The sequence below is a fragment of the Chaetura pelagica genome, unplaced genomic scaffold (assembly GCF_000747805.2).
Source record: "Chaetura pelagica isolate M959 unplaced genomic scaffold, ChaPel_1.0 scaffold427, whole genome shotgun sequence".
NCBI classification, from domain to species: domain Eukaryota; kingdom Metazoa; phylum Chordata; class Aves; order Apodiformes; family Apodidae; genus Chaetura; species Chaetura pelagica.
The window spans coordinates 71294-85039 of NW_009953904.1; the positions used below are offsets into that span (position 1 = coordinate 71294).

Sequence of the window (13746 nt, forward strand, 5' to 3'; positions counted from 1 at the left end):
TTCTTCTTCTTTTCTTCTTCTTCTTTTCTTCTTCTTTTCTTCTTCTTCTTTTCTTCTTCTTTTTGTTGTTGCTGTTATTATTATTATTATTCCAGCGACAAATCCTACTCCCATGCAAACCTCCCATGGAAAGCCACCCCCTGTCCTCAGTGCCAGACGTCCTTGGTGTGACACTGGGGGACACGGGCATGTTTCCCCCCCCCTGCAGACCCCACGTCCAGACCACGGGTGGGTTTTATTATTTTTTCAGTGGGTTTAGTCGCCCTGAGAAGCATCAGCTGGTCCTGGTTCTGCAAGGCCCTGTTTCCCAGCTGCTTTTGTCCTGGGTAAGGGAGCTTTGCTCTTTGGGCTGTGCCCACTCCGGATCCCTCAGCCGGGGAAGCAACACCTGGAGCAGCCCAGGGGGGAAGGTGAAAAGGGTAGAGGTACCTGCCCAGCACCAGGAAATGCCTTAGGATATCGGGTGGGAAAGGGTGGAGGTGTTTAACCCCTTCCCATCCTTTCTCCTGCCAAGGAGGTGCATCAGGCTGGGATGAGACAGGTCCTTGCAACCCCCGAAAAAAAGAAGGGAATGAGAGAAAATCCAGCAGCAGAGCAGGATCCCAGAGCGTTCAAGAAGTGGGATGAGGCTGGAGTTTGTGTAAGGGGAGTTTGGAGGGGGGGGAGGTGGGATTCAAGGGGGCCTGGGCAAGTGGAGCCGGCCCTGATGGGATGACATGGGGGGGACGTGGTGTGTCTGAGCCGGGTGGCACAAGGAGCTGGTGTGTCCTGGGGGTGCCAGGGAGCGTGGGAGCAGCAGGGCTGGTGTGCTGGGGGTGGGAGGTGTGCCAGGCAGGTGGGGAGGACCACACTGCCAGGCTGGCTGACGTGGGCATTCCCACCACTGTGCCCATCACATGGTGGCATCAGGTCACTTCCCCCTCCCAGGGGAGCACGCCGGGCTGGAAAATAAATTTCCCTGAGTGAATTCTGCAGGGAGCAGCCTGAGTCTCCCAGCAGAGCTTCTCCACCCCATCATGGCACTGGGGGCAAACCCCAACCCGGGGTCTGAAATCCTACAAAGACCTCACCCTGCCTGCTGGGAGACCGAGGTTTGGGGTGACGGTGGAGGCACCGTGCACCCCGGAATTCCCTCCTTGGCTTCGCGTTGCCGGGATGGAGGCAGAGCAGCCCCATCCGGCGGGTCGGGCCGGGCACCGCAGCCGCTGTGCTGGGCACGGTAATCATTAACGGGGAGAATGCCTGGGAAGCACGGGAGGGGAAAGATGCACAGCCCAGATAGAGCCGGGGAGCAGCCATGCTGCAAAGCCCGGGGCTGGCAGTGGTCTCACCACAAGGGCTGTCCACCCCCTCCCCCCCATAAAAAAAAGAAGCTTTTAAAGGTTTTGGGGTGTTAGTGCTGTTGTCTGGGGAGCCCCACAACACGGCAAGGTGGAGGCACCTTCAGGTGACAGCACCAGCACTTGTGGTGTCACTGTGTCTGGCCCCAAGTGGTGTGGGGGGGCTGGTCCCCCTCTGTCACCACCCCGACCCACCCCTGTGTCCTCAGCCTCCAGCAGGGTTTGGGAGCCACAGAAGGTGTTCACTGGGTTTTAATTGTCCCTCAGCTTGGTGACAGGAACGTCACCCTCCTGGCACAGCTGTTTCCACGGGTGCTTTTGACACCCCTGAGGCAGAACGTGGCTTCTGGGTGGACACGGGGGTGGGAACACGTCGTGTGTGCAGGAACCACAGGGATGGGAGCTGAGTACGGAGGCAGGAATTGGGATGCAGGAGCCATCCAGGGATCGTCCCCATCCAGGAGCTGGAGGGCAGGGACAGCCCCAGGAAGTGGCTGGGCAGGAACACTGGGAGCATCACTTAGTTGGATGCACAAATAACCTGGCATGACAATGGTTAACGCGGCAAGGGTTGGGGAAAGGATAAAATCCCCGGGCTTGGGGTTTTAAGGCAATTACTCCTGGAGTCAGGATGAGGCATCGTAGGGGGCAGCTTATCCTCCAGTTGCCCACTGTGAGGTTCTCACACTTCCCTCATTGTGGCTTCTGGCCTGTTGGAGATGGTATCCGAGGGGTCAGGGAGCCCATCCAGCCTGGAAACCTCCCCATTCCTGCAGCTGAAACAGTCGGGAAGCTCAGGGAAGCCTCATCCCAACGGAGACAGCCTTACCCCGGGGGGCTTCTCTGAGCTGGACCGACCTGGGGAGGAAAAGCTTTACGTGTGGGAGCCACTTCTGATTTCCACAGAGCCTCCCTCAAGCATCTTAATTGCTTTATGCCTTAGTTTCCCTTTCTATAATTTAGGGATAAGGCAACTTCCCTGCTCCCAGAGGGCTGAGAGCTTTAATTAAAGTTTGCAAAGTGCTTTGCAGCCGTTGAATGAAAAGCACCAGCTCGGTATTGTTCCAGAAATGCCCCAAAGCTAGGAAAGAAAATGGGTTCAGTCCAGGACTGGGGACTGGGCGGGGGGGGAAAGCAGTTTATAATATATACCGGGGCCATAAAGCAGCTGTTTCAGTGGACTGAGGATTCCTTAGAGCCAAGGGCCCTGCAGGGTTTGCTCTCCTGGGGAGGCAGCGAGAGGGCAGCGCTGGGCTCTGCCTCCCGGCCGGTCGTGCTGCGGGGGCGGGGAAAAGAGGGCGATGGTCTAAGGGGGGATGAGGGGTGACAGGGGCTGCAGGAAGGGCTGCGGGGTCTGCACCACCTGCAAGGGGGTGGTCGCTGCAGCCTGGGCTGGGAGCAGCGGTCCCAGGGTGTCCTGCGGGCCCGGGATGCTGCACTCACCCCCCATCCCGGCTGCTGCATTCACCCCCCATCCCGGCTGCTGCATTCACCCCCCATCCCGGCTGCTGCATTCACCCCCCATCCCGGCTGCTGCATTCACCCCCCATCCCGGCTGCTGCATTCCAGCCGCTGCCTGCCGCACCCCACAACCTGGCAGCAGCATCCTGTTTCCCTGACTGCAGCCTCCTGCATCCCCAGCTGCAACATCCCACACCGCTGTCCAGAGCATCCCGCATCCCATGTCCCCAGCTGCAGCATTCCACCCTGCATCCCTCACTCCAGCATCCTGCATCCCTGGTGCCTGCAGCATCCCGCACCTTTGGCCAGGTGCTTCCAGCATCCCAACCCAACTGCTGTGTCCCTGCCACTGTGCCCAGCCCTCCTGGGGCTGAAGCAGAGGGTGTGTGGGGTGGGAGCAGGATGTCCAGGGCCTCAGCTGGATGTTATCTCTGAGGACAGACCTCCCCGCTGCCTCTCTGGGCTCCTGGGACCCTCATCGTGGTGGAAAAGGTTTTCCAAAACCTAAATGAATGCTCTCTAGTTGTAATTATAATCAATCTATCATCAGCTACCTGGTTACATGTGGTCCAGCCTGGCCCTGGGCGGTGGGGATGGCTCCGTGGGTTGTCCCACGTGGTGGTTGGAGCCACAGCTGCTGTGCCCGTGGCCTCCTGACACCAGGAATGAGAACCAGGGCTGGGTTCAGCTGCTTCCACTGTGCTGGGGGAGCACCCAGACCCCAGGGGGAGGCTGAAGATAAAGGGAAACTGAGGCAGGGCTGGGAGCGCTGCTGGGGGGGGAACAAGGTTTTCTCTTTTGCTGGTCTCCAAGGAAAACCGAGTTGGCTGCTCCATCCCTCTCTGGGACCAGCTGTGCCCTGGTGAGCACCCACCTCTCCCTCTCCCCCAGGTGAAAGTCTGGTTCCAGAACAGGAGGACGAAATACAAACGGCAGAAGCTGGAGGAGGAAGGCCCCGACTCGGACCAGAAGAAGAAAGGCTCCCACCACATCAACCGATGGCGCCTGGCCACCAAGCAGTCCAGCGGGGAGGACATCGACGTCACCTCCAACGACTAAGGCAGGGACAGGCTCCTGGTGGAGCCACCATGGAGAGGAACCCGGGGGAGGAAGAGGAGGCACAGGCGGCGTCACCCAACGAACTGTAGGGACGCGGCCGAAGCCACCGCCACCCGCTGCCTTTCCTGAGCGGGGACCCGCACCCCGTGTCCCCCTGCTGCCCGGGGTGTCCCTTGGAGGTGCTTTTTGGGAAGCTCCTGCCAAGCCCAGGAGGAAGAGGAGGCTGCCAGGGTGCCCTGTGCCCCGGGACGTGGCCGTGCATCCTCCTGCCGTCCGGCAGCCACGAGATCCAACAAAAACATCCTACCTAGAAGCTCAATGTACCCGACCCCCTTCTTCCCTTATTCTTATTTTCCTTTTTTTTTTTTTTTCCCCCCTTTTCCCCTCCTTTTCTGTTTTCTTTGTTGTGTTTTTTTTTTTTGTTTTCTTTTGTTTTGTTTTGTTCGTTCGTTTTCGTGTCGTTGCTTTTCTTTTTTTATTATTATTGACACGGTTTCATTTTAATTTATTCTCTGATTTGGGTGCCCGTGTGCGTGCGTTCCCCGTCGTAGATAGTCAGCAGCTGTAGTGTGTGTTTCCTGCGTGGTAATAAAGAGCAAAAAAAATGTGCTGGAAAACCTGTCTGGTTGCCTCGATGGAGGGGACACAGTCCCTTTGTCCATACCTCTCCCAGGGCTGGTCGAGAGGCCACGGGGACACTGGTGTGGGGACACACACACCCCGGGTGTTGGTGGGGAGGGTCCCATGGGAGCCTGGTGGCCCCATCCTGGTGGGTGTTGGGAGTTGAGGGTGGTCGTGAGGACCAGGTCGTCCCCCCCCCCCCCCTCGGGGGTGGCCAGAGGTATGAGAGGTATGTGAGAGCTGCGGGTGGGTGGCAGCTTCACACCTGGGCTGGGATTGAATGTCGGGAGAGGCTCCCAGGGGCTGCTCCCCTGGGAATAGGGAATAGCCCCCCCCTCCCAGGATACCCGGGGCTGGAGAGGGACCCTCCCCCAGGGATGAGGGGCTGGGGCAGGAGGGGGTCTTGAGGGGGATGAGTGTCCAGGTGTCCTTCCCACCTCTTGCTGGAGATCGGGGGAAAAGACACTTGTAATGATGTAAAAAATACACGTTTGTGTCTATCAGATGCACCCACAAATAGAACAACTACATGTAAGAGAAACCATATATACCCATATTATACACCAACATGCACACCCAGTGTACACAGACATGTGGATCATGTGTATATATAGTGTGTAAGGTAAATCTGATGGACATTATTTTATATATTTTAATGGCAGATGCACAACATACACTTGTGAGGATGCATTTTGTGTATATAATGTGTGTATACACTGTATAGTACATATTTTTATATATAATTATAATTTTATGCCACATATACACACAATATAATCACAAAATATATACTTGTGTCTTTCTATATGTTTGTGTGTATAGATTGTATTCTATAATGCATATTATATATACATACATATTTTATAATGTATATTCACATATTATGTATTTTATTATAGATCAGAGATTCTGTGTATTATATATCTTATAATAGACATATCTAACATCTGATTGATATATAATGTGCAATTTAAAATACATAATATGTAATATATAGTATATAAATATGCTATAGAATAATATCTAGAATAGCAGATAGCATATAAGAGCATATAGAATATATAGCATATATGAGATATGATATATACCTATATTTTATATCAGTATATAGCTATATATAATATATTTTAATATATTTTATTTGTTTATATTTTTAAAATATATTCTACATATTTTTAATATATTATATATACACACACACACATTGAACAATTCCTCCTGTTGGGAATGTTGCTTCCCACATCCCCCCCGGGCTGCAGGGAAAAGCTTCAACCCCAGCAGCTCCCTCCCCGCCCAGTTCCAGCCAACCAGCCCAGTGGAAACTTCTCCAGACCTTCTCACCCCCCCCTCACCCTCAAGCCTTGGGAGACACGGGAGGTTCCACCACATCCCAAAAGTCCTTCCACTCTTTATTCCGGACAGACTCGAGTGTTGCACAACGTGTGGCGGTCGGTGACACTTCCAAGAAGGTTCAAACCCACCGTGGGGGGGGGTCTGGGGAGGGGTTCAGTGGAAGTGGGAATGTCTGGAAGACATGTGGGTGCTGGCGGGTCACCCCCTGCCCTGCCAGGTCCCAAGGGTCCCACCTGTAGTGTGGTTGCCGGTGCCTTCAATGAGGTGCCACAGGGTGAGGGTGTGAGGAGGGGCAGCTGGGGGGCAAAATGAGCCTTGAAAAAAATAAGGGGAGCAGGATAAGCCAAAAGTGGAGGTTTCCTAAAGCAACCCAGGGAGGTAGGTAGGGCTGGGGGCAGCTGCCACCACCGGGACCACTTCAAGCCTCCCCCATCTGCAGATCCCACACCAGGAACGTGCTCAGAGCCCCGGGCAGCTTCTCAGCTGGCTTTTGGTACCCAAAGGAGGTTTGCTCAAAGGCTGCCTGGGTCTTGCTGAGCGTTCCCCCCAGGGGGTGAGGGGCACCTCAGCCTCCAGGTCTCCATCACAGCCTTTCACAAGGAGCTTCCTGAGGCATAGGGACAACCCTGCCCCCCACACACACATCTCTTGGCTACATGGCATTGGTACAACCCTAAGATCTACCAGGGTGGCAGTGGCCAGCATTGGCTGCATCATGGAATCATGGAATGGTTTAGTTGGGATGGGACCTTCAAGATCATCCAGTTCCAACCCCCCTGCATGGGCAGGGACACCTCCCACCAGCCCAGGTTGCTCCAAGCCCCATCCAACCTGCCCTTCAACACTGCCAGGGATGGGGCAGCCACAGCTTCTCTGGGCAACCTGGGCCAGTGTCACACACAGGGACACAGAGCAGGAAAATGAGCAACAAGCAAAAATGGCAGGAGCTGAGCTGTGGCCAAGCTCCTGGGTGGGTTCAGGACACGGGCAACACAAGCCTGGGATTGTCCCCTGGTTGTCCCCTGGCCAGCTCGGGGAGCAGCAGACAGAAACATCTTCCAGGAGGGACTCCAAACTTCTCTCTGGCACCTTTTGCTGCAACCTGGTCCTCATTATTTCTTAATTAACATAGCCAAGAAATCAATTAACTGCGACATTTCTAATTAAATGCTACAGGAGATGATCATCTCATTCCTTTTATCTGCTGGGGTGAACAACTTGATGTGTGTGGTGGGTTTGGAGCTCCCTGCTTCTTTCCCTTCCCCAATTACAGGAGATGCACATGGTTGGGTCGTCCTCGCAAACCAAAGGCTCCTTTTTTTTTTGTACATGAGGAAAGTCGAGGAGATTAATTAGCTATTAAGTGTCTGTGCTTAATGTTGTCATTAGCTGCTGCGCGTCGTTCTTCTCTGGCACAACGTGCTGTCCTAATAAACACCACTAATGTGCTGCTGCCTTCCCAGCTCCATGGTTCGTTTCTAACTCTGCAGGAAGAGTTGAGGGTGGGATTTTGGTGCTTGCCCATGGTCCCACCATGGATGGCAGTGACCTCTGCAGGAGGGAGCCCAACCTTGAACTGCCTGTGAGTGAAACGGTCTCTTAAGACCCCCAGAAGGGTCAGGTTGGTGCCTCTGGGCCATTCTGCTGCTTTTAAATAAAAATGTTTGAAAAAGCATCTCAACACCACTTCTGCTGGGGTGGTGGTGGCTCAAAAACTGAGCCCCATAGCTCGGCTTCAGGGTCTCAGTGTGGGGACACTGTGGTCTCACCTTCCCCAAGAGTTTGGGGCCACCACAATGTGCTCCTCATACATGTACCTCGCTCTACTTGGGAGCCAGGGAGCAGCAGAGGGGACAGGCAGCAGAGATGGGTCAGCACCGTCCTGGCTGCCCAGAAGACAGGGACACAGATGGGTTTGGGAGATGCAAGGTCAAGTTGTCGGGTCTTCACCCTGCTGGGTATCACTGATGCAAGTGCTACCTTGCAACAGAAGCCCCACAGATGCTTTCAAAAGAGGTGAGGAAAGGGAACTGAATCCCCTGAGGGGTCAGCTCTCCCTTCCCAGCTCCAGGGCAGGAGCATCTCCCCAGGGCTTTGGCGGGGAGACACAACACCTTGAGTTGCATTTGAACAAAATCTGAGAGCAACCGTTGCCACCAACCTGCCAGAGGCTGCAATTGGCTCTTGGAGATGAATCCCAGCCACCACCTGACTTGGGACCCCAGAATATGTTATTTTCTCAGCACAAACTCTGAGCTGACTGAGCCAGTTGTCAGGGCACATCAAGAGGAACGAGTTTGACGGGTTTGTTTAGGAAGACATCAGCCCAGAGTCATTTAGACCTTTTGATTGTCACTTGTTGGATGATGCAGCTGCTTTGGAGCCCAGCCCTAAGCTTGCAGAGCAGCTCCTCTGCCATCCCTCAAGCTGGGCCAGCAGGATCAGGCCCTCGCAAGCCACAGGAGCTACAGTGGCTCAGTCATGAGGTTCATTCTTCTCCAAACCAAAGCAGCCCTGACTGAGCATCCCTGGATGGAGCACCCTCGGCTAACTAAGCTCTGCAGGTGATGTGTACTCAGCCAAACTTGCTTCTCATGACAGAGAAAACTGGGAATTGGCTCTTTCCCAAGGCAGAATTTGCTCAATCCATATTTTTCTTTGGATGTCTCCTAAAGATACCCAGAAGCAAAGTCCTGATTCTCTCCCTCCGCTGCAAATCCCTCGCCCCACCTGTGGGCCAGGCAGGTGGCTGGAGCTCAAAGCCTCTGAAATCTGTGGTCAGTGACCACAAGACAAAACCAATTCAGCATCTCCTGCCTTGCCCCACCTCTCCAAAAGGAAACAGAGCCTGGGCTGAAGAACCTTTGCAGCAGAATGGTTCAGGCTTCCCCACCGGGGAAGGGGAAACCATCCACCCAAACAGGCATTGGGGCAGTTGAAGGGACAGCCAGGCAGCCAGACATCTCCAGGGGACAGGCCACCCCTCTGAGGTTGCAGTCTCCTGCAGCCATCAGTTTGGAAGAGCTGCCAGCTGGAGCTGGTTTCTGCCTTGGGTCCTCCTGTGCACCAGCAGGAGGCTTTGGGCAGTGTTGGCTTTGATGGTTGAGAGTGTTGGGTAAAGGAGAGGAGAAGAAAGGAAGGGAGGAGAGAAAGGAGAAGAAAAAAGAGGAGAGGGAGAGGAGAGGAGAGGAGAGGAGAGGAGAGGAAAAAGGAGGAAAAGGGAGGAAAAGGCAGGAAAAAGGGAAGAAGGGGGGAGAGAAAAAATAAAGGTGAAGGAAAAGAGAAGTAGAATAAAGGAGAAAGAAAGGGAAGGGAAGGGAAGGGAAAGGAGAAGAGAGGAAAAGGAGAAGAGAAGAAAAGAGAAGAGAAGAGAAGAGAAGAGAAGAGAAGAGAAGAGAAGAGAAGAGAAGAAACAAAAGAAGAAAAAAAGAAGAAAAAAGAAGAAAAAATAAGAGAAAGAGAAAAAAGAAAGAGAGAAAAAAGAGAAAAAAAAGAGAAGAGAGATAAAAGAGAAGAGAGAAAAGAGAAAAGAGGAAAGTGGAAAGAAGAAAGAGGAGCTCTGGTTGAAAGGGACCTACAACCATCATCTAGCCCAACTGCCTGACCGCGTCAGGGCTGATCAACAGTCAAAGCACAGTATGTCCTCAGGCACCAGTTTAGCAAAGCCTGGCTTAGCTAATTATCTTAGATTAATAATCTTACTTTTAGAGGGTCTACGTTAGCTGGGACAAATCCCACCCTTCTTGTCTGTGCATAGGGAAGGTGCAGATCAATTACATTTATGCTGTAAGATCCCTTCCTAGTCTATGTGTGGGTGTGTGGGCTTTCCAGTATCTTGAACCTTAGGAAAGAGTCCTGGCAGATACACCTGGCAGTAGGTGACATGAAGTCTTGCAAGTGCAATGAAGGGCAGGATGGCACCAGGGCCACCTGCAGAAGAAGGAGGGAGGGATGGAGGGCTATGACCTCTGCTGTGCCGCGCTGCACGTCGATCCATGGCAGGCTGCTTTTGGGGCAGGATCAGGGTGGCATCAAAACAGGGCACTAAGCAAACACCCTATCAACAGCTTCCCTGCTGACCTCTAGGCAAGTCTTTTAGTGGTCAGTGTGGAGATTTAATTGACATGGAAAACAAAACCTGCTGGGTGAAGGCCCCGTTCAGCAGTCGGGTACAACCACGTAAACATGATGTTCAACGTCCCTCCATGCAGTGCTATGAAGTTCTGAGATTATCCTTTAGCTACTTCTCTAAAGTGTTTGAATGTCATTATCATTATTGTTGTGGTTTGTTGTTTTGTTTTTTTTAGTTGTTGCTGCTGCTCCTGTTGCTAATTTAAAACTTTTAATGTTAAATCTTTTTGCCTGGTGTGAGGTGTCAGTTCTCTGCAAGTGTTAATCTGCTCCCCGGGCGCCGGGAGCAGCAGCACGTTACTATCGCTGAGCTCTACTAGTTGTTTTCTCTTGTTGTTGTTGTTTCCTTCTTCCCAGTCGGGGTCTCAAGTTTCCCCCTCTCCCTCCCCAAATCTTCTGGGCTGAGATGATCCACTTCCCCTTACAATCCTTTGTTGTAAACTACAGTCTTACTGGTGGTGGCCATCGCGATCTCTGGCTCCAGCCGAGACGTCTCGATCTGTGAAACCAAAGAGGAGGCAACATCAGAAGTCTCATCATGGGCTTGTGCTGCAGCAGGAGCTCGGTGGGGCAAGACATTAATGTGGGGAAGCCCCATATGAAATGAATGCAACGTCCATCGTGCCTTTCTCATGTTATTTTAGTGTGGTTTACTCTGCCCAAGTCTCAGAACAGCCCTGTCTGGAGCGGCCGAGGAGACGCGACGCGCGCAGCGTCTCTGAGGAGCCCACGGATCCCACCCATCGCTTCCCAGGAGACAACCCTTCCTTCTCCCACAGCCCAGGTCCCCGCACGTGGCGTTAGAAGGAATCCAATCCCTAAAGCTGTGGTTTGCACCCGTGGGGATCCAAGAAAGCCACAGGCTTCCTGGTGACATGAGGGGACAGCAAACCCTCCTCTGGCTCCTGGACCAGAGCTCTCCATCCTCCAACGGGGACAGATCACAGCTAAAACCCACCCACCCCTTCTTCAACCTCCATAAAACCTCCAGCCCTCTCCTAATTTCTTTTTTTTCCCCTTGCTGCCTTTGCACAAAGCTTTGCACGAAGCTCCAAACCTTTGAATCCCTGGGAAGGACCCGTGGTGTTCCCAGTTCCAGCAGCAAGCAAAGACCCTGCCCCCAAGCAGGACAGGACACCTTGCAAGACCAGACTTCCAGAAATCCCATACATTGAACTGATGCTGTTGCTGACACACAATGCTAGGAACCCACGTTAAAAATCGAAATGCTTTTGAAAATGTTTAACCTAGTTAGACAAATTAGCAAAAATTGGTGCAAAACAATTTAGGTATTTAAAATATTCAATGTTTTTAAAAACTGGAAAAACTGTTCTTAGCTTTCAGCTGCAAAAACCCAACAAAATATAACATCAAAGCAATCTTAACATGAGGTGCAACATAACCCTTCAGCAAAGCTGTTAAACAGCTACTGAAGCATCATGGGAAATAGCACTTCATTTATTCAAATGCACATATGTCAGGTTTTTGCACCATATGTCATTCCAAGCTATTTACAGTAATAATTAAATCTTAATCAACGTTTAACCTCTGTAAAATGTTTGAAGGGATCTAATCACCCTTCAGACTGCACTAATGAAGGAGAAATATATAAACATAAAAAGAAAATGATGCATAGATAGCACACCAGAAAGAACAGTAATTGCAAAATTGTATTTCTCTTAAATATAATCAGCAAATTATGTAAAGTAAGCCAACGAGTATTTTAAGTGAAGACATCTTGGGTGTCAGAGGTGTGATCAGCTAATTTTGTACTGCTATCCATAACAGATGTAGCATATTTTCTTTTGGTGCCATTATTAGCAACTTCACCATTGCTTGCCGTGCTGAAGCACCACGTGAAGCATTGTTGGGGAGAGGACCCAGGGAAGGTGCAGGAGAGGAGACTCTCACGTTCAGGCGCCGCTGGGATCCATCCTGAGGGGGGATTAACTCCCAGCTGCCTGGCCCTGACGCAGCTTTTCTGCCTATTGTCTTCTTCCTTGGGTTTTTTTTTTTTCTTTCCTTCCATGGCAGAAAGGAAAGGCATCAGGTTGACCTGCCAGAAAGCAGCCCCATGGGGAAGGACCTCATGGACCTGGGGGACAAGGGGTTATCCATGGGGCACCCTCGTGGCCAAGACAGCCAAGAGTATCTTGGGATGTATTAAGAACAGTGAGGCCAGCAGGGCAAGGGAGGTTCTTCTCTCACTCTGCTCTGCCCTCCTAAGACCACATCTGGAGGACTGTGTCCAGTTCTGGGCTCTCCAGATCATGAGGGACTGGGATTTGCTGGAAAGAGTCCAATGGAGGCTATGAGGATGATGAAGGGACTGGAACATCTGTCGTATGAGGAAAGGCTGAGAGACCTGGGGCTGTTTAGTCTTGAGAGGAGAAGATTGAGAGGACCTTACTGATGTTTATATCTGAAGGATGGATGTCAAGAATGGGCCTGTCTCTTTCCAGTGGTGCCCTGTGATAGGCTGAGGGGAAATGGCACCAAGTGACAACACAGGAAGTTCCACCTCAACGTGAGGAGAAACGTCTTTCCTGTGAGGGTGACAGAGCCCTGGGACAGGCTGCCCAGAGAGGTTGTGAAGACTTCTTTTCTGGAGACATTCAAGACTCATCTGGATGTGTTCCTGTGTGATGTGCCCTGGGTGTTCCTACTCTGGCAGGGGGGTTGGACTCAATCTTCAGAGGTACCTTCTAACCCCTATGATTCTATGATCCCAGCTGGGTGGTTTCACCCTCTTTATGGAAATACCAAGGTGGGAAGTGCCCTAAAATGATCTGGAATTGGCTGGTCCAAGCCTGAGCATCCCTGCTGGCATTGGTAGGGCATGTGGGATGGCTTGGACAGAGCAAAACCCATCCTAGTACTGGGAACATTTCCACAGAAGGCTGATGGAAAGCCACCAAGCTCTCCAACAGGGGGCTGGAGTGGTGGGAGCTCCAAGGAAAGCCACATCTGCCTTGGTGGACCTCAGATTAGTCATCTTGCAAGCAAGACCTATTGAGGAAACATTGAGGGTGGGATGAGCCTAGAAGAGAGAAGTTCAAGGGAGGCCCAGTGGTATTTGTGTGGGCAAGAGGCTACAGCACAGAAGAAAGGACACGTTTTGTTCACACTCTCTTGGGACACCATTCAAAAAGCATCGAGTAAGATCCAAGCTGAACAGCAGGAAAAGTGTCCTAGTGGGAAGGAGGAAAGGATTTGGAACCAAATGCTTGGGGAAGGTGTTGTGTCTCTGTGGTGGGAAGTTCTCAGCACAAATTAGATGGAACCCATCAAGAACAGTTTTTGCAGAACTGAGCTTGTCTTTGTGGAAGGAGACAGAGGAGATAACTGCTTGTAGGACCTCTTGGCTTCCTTCCCATGGGTCCAGGAAGGAAATGGTTTCCTTTGCCTCCATGGCTGAGCTCTTCACTCATGGCAAGGCTGTACACAAGGCTGTCACAGGGGATGGCTTTAGGAGAGACAGGATTGAGGTGTGATGGTTCAAAGACAAGATGATGGTGTCTGAGCAGAAGGGCAGGGGAATAATACCTGATGTGAGATGGACACAGGGTCAGGGTCTTCAAAGTCAGGGTCTTGGAAGACCTTGGAAGAAGATACAACCAGTCACAGGCACTGGTTTGGAGCTGTGTATTACTGAGCTCACCTAAGCCCCTTTCTGAAGCCTGAGAAGATGTGAAAGATTTGCTGAGGGGAGACTGGTTGAACTGGAGCAACCTCTGCAGACCCTCTTCTGGTTAACTTCAATAAAGCAACTGCTAACCTT

General features: G+C 51.9%; 2 protein-coding genes across 2 annotated transcripts in view; one reads left to right on the plus strand and one right to left on the minus strand.

The window, feature by feature from the left end:
* Window positions 1-3860, plus strand: part of LOC104392058 (homeobox protein EMX1-like) — a 28328-nt gene extending 24468 nt beyond the window's left edge. The window contains exon 6 of the mRNA XM_010001414.1: window positions 3693-3860. Within this exon, the coding sequence (XP_009999716.1) occupies window positions 3693-3860 (168 nt within the window). The remainder of the gene's footprint in view (window positions 1-3692) is intronic.
* A 6526-nt stretch (window positions 3861-10386) lies between these two features.
* Window positions 10387-13746, minus strand: part of SFXN5 (sideroflexin 5) — a 96007-nt gene continuing 92647 nt past the window's right edge. The window contains exon 14 of the mRNA XM_010001415.1: window positions 10387-10464. Coding sequence (XP_009999717.1) covers window positions 10387-10464 — 78 coding nt within the window. The remainder of the gene's footprint in view (window positions 10465-13746) is intronic.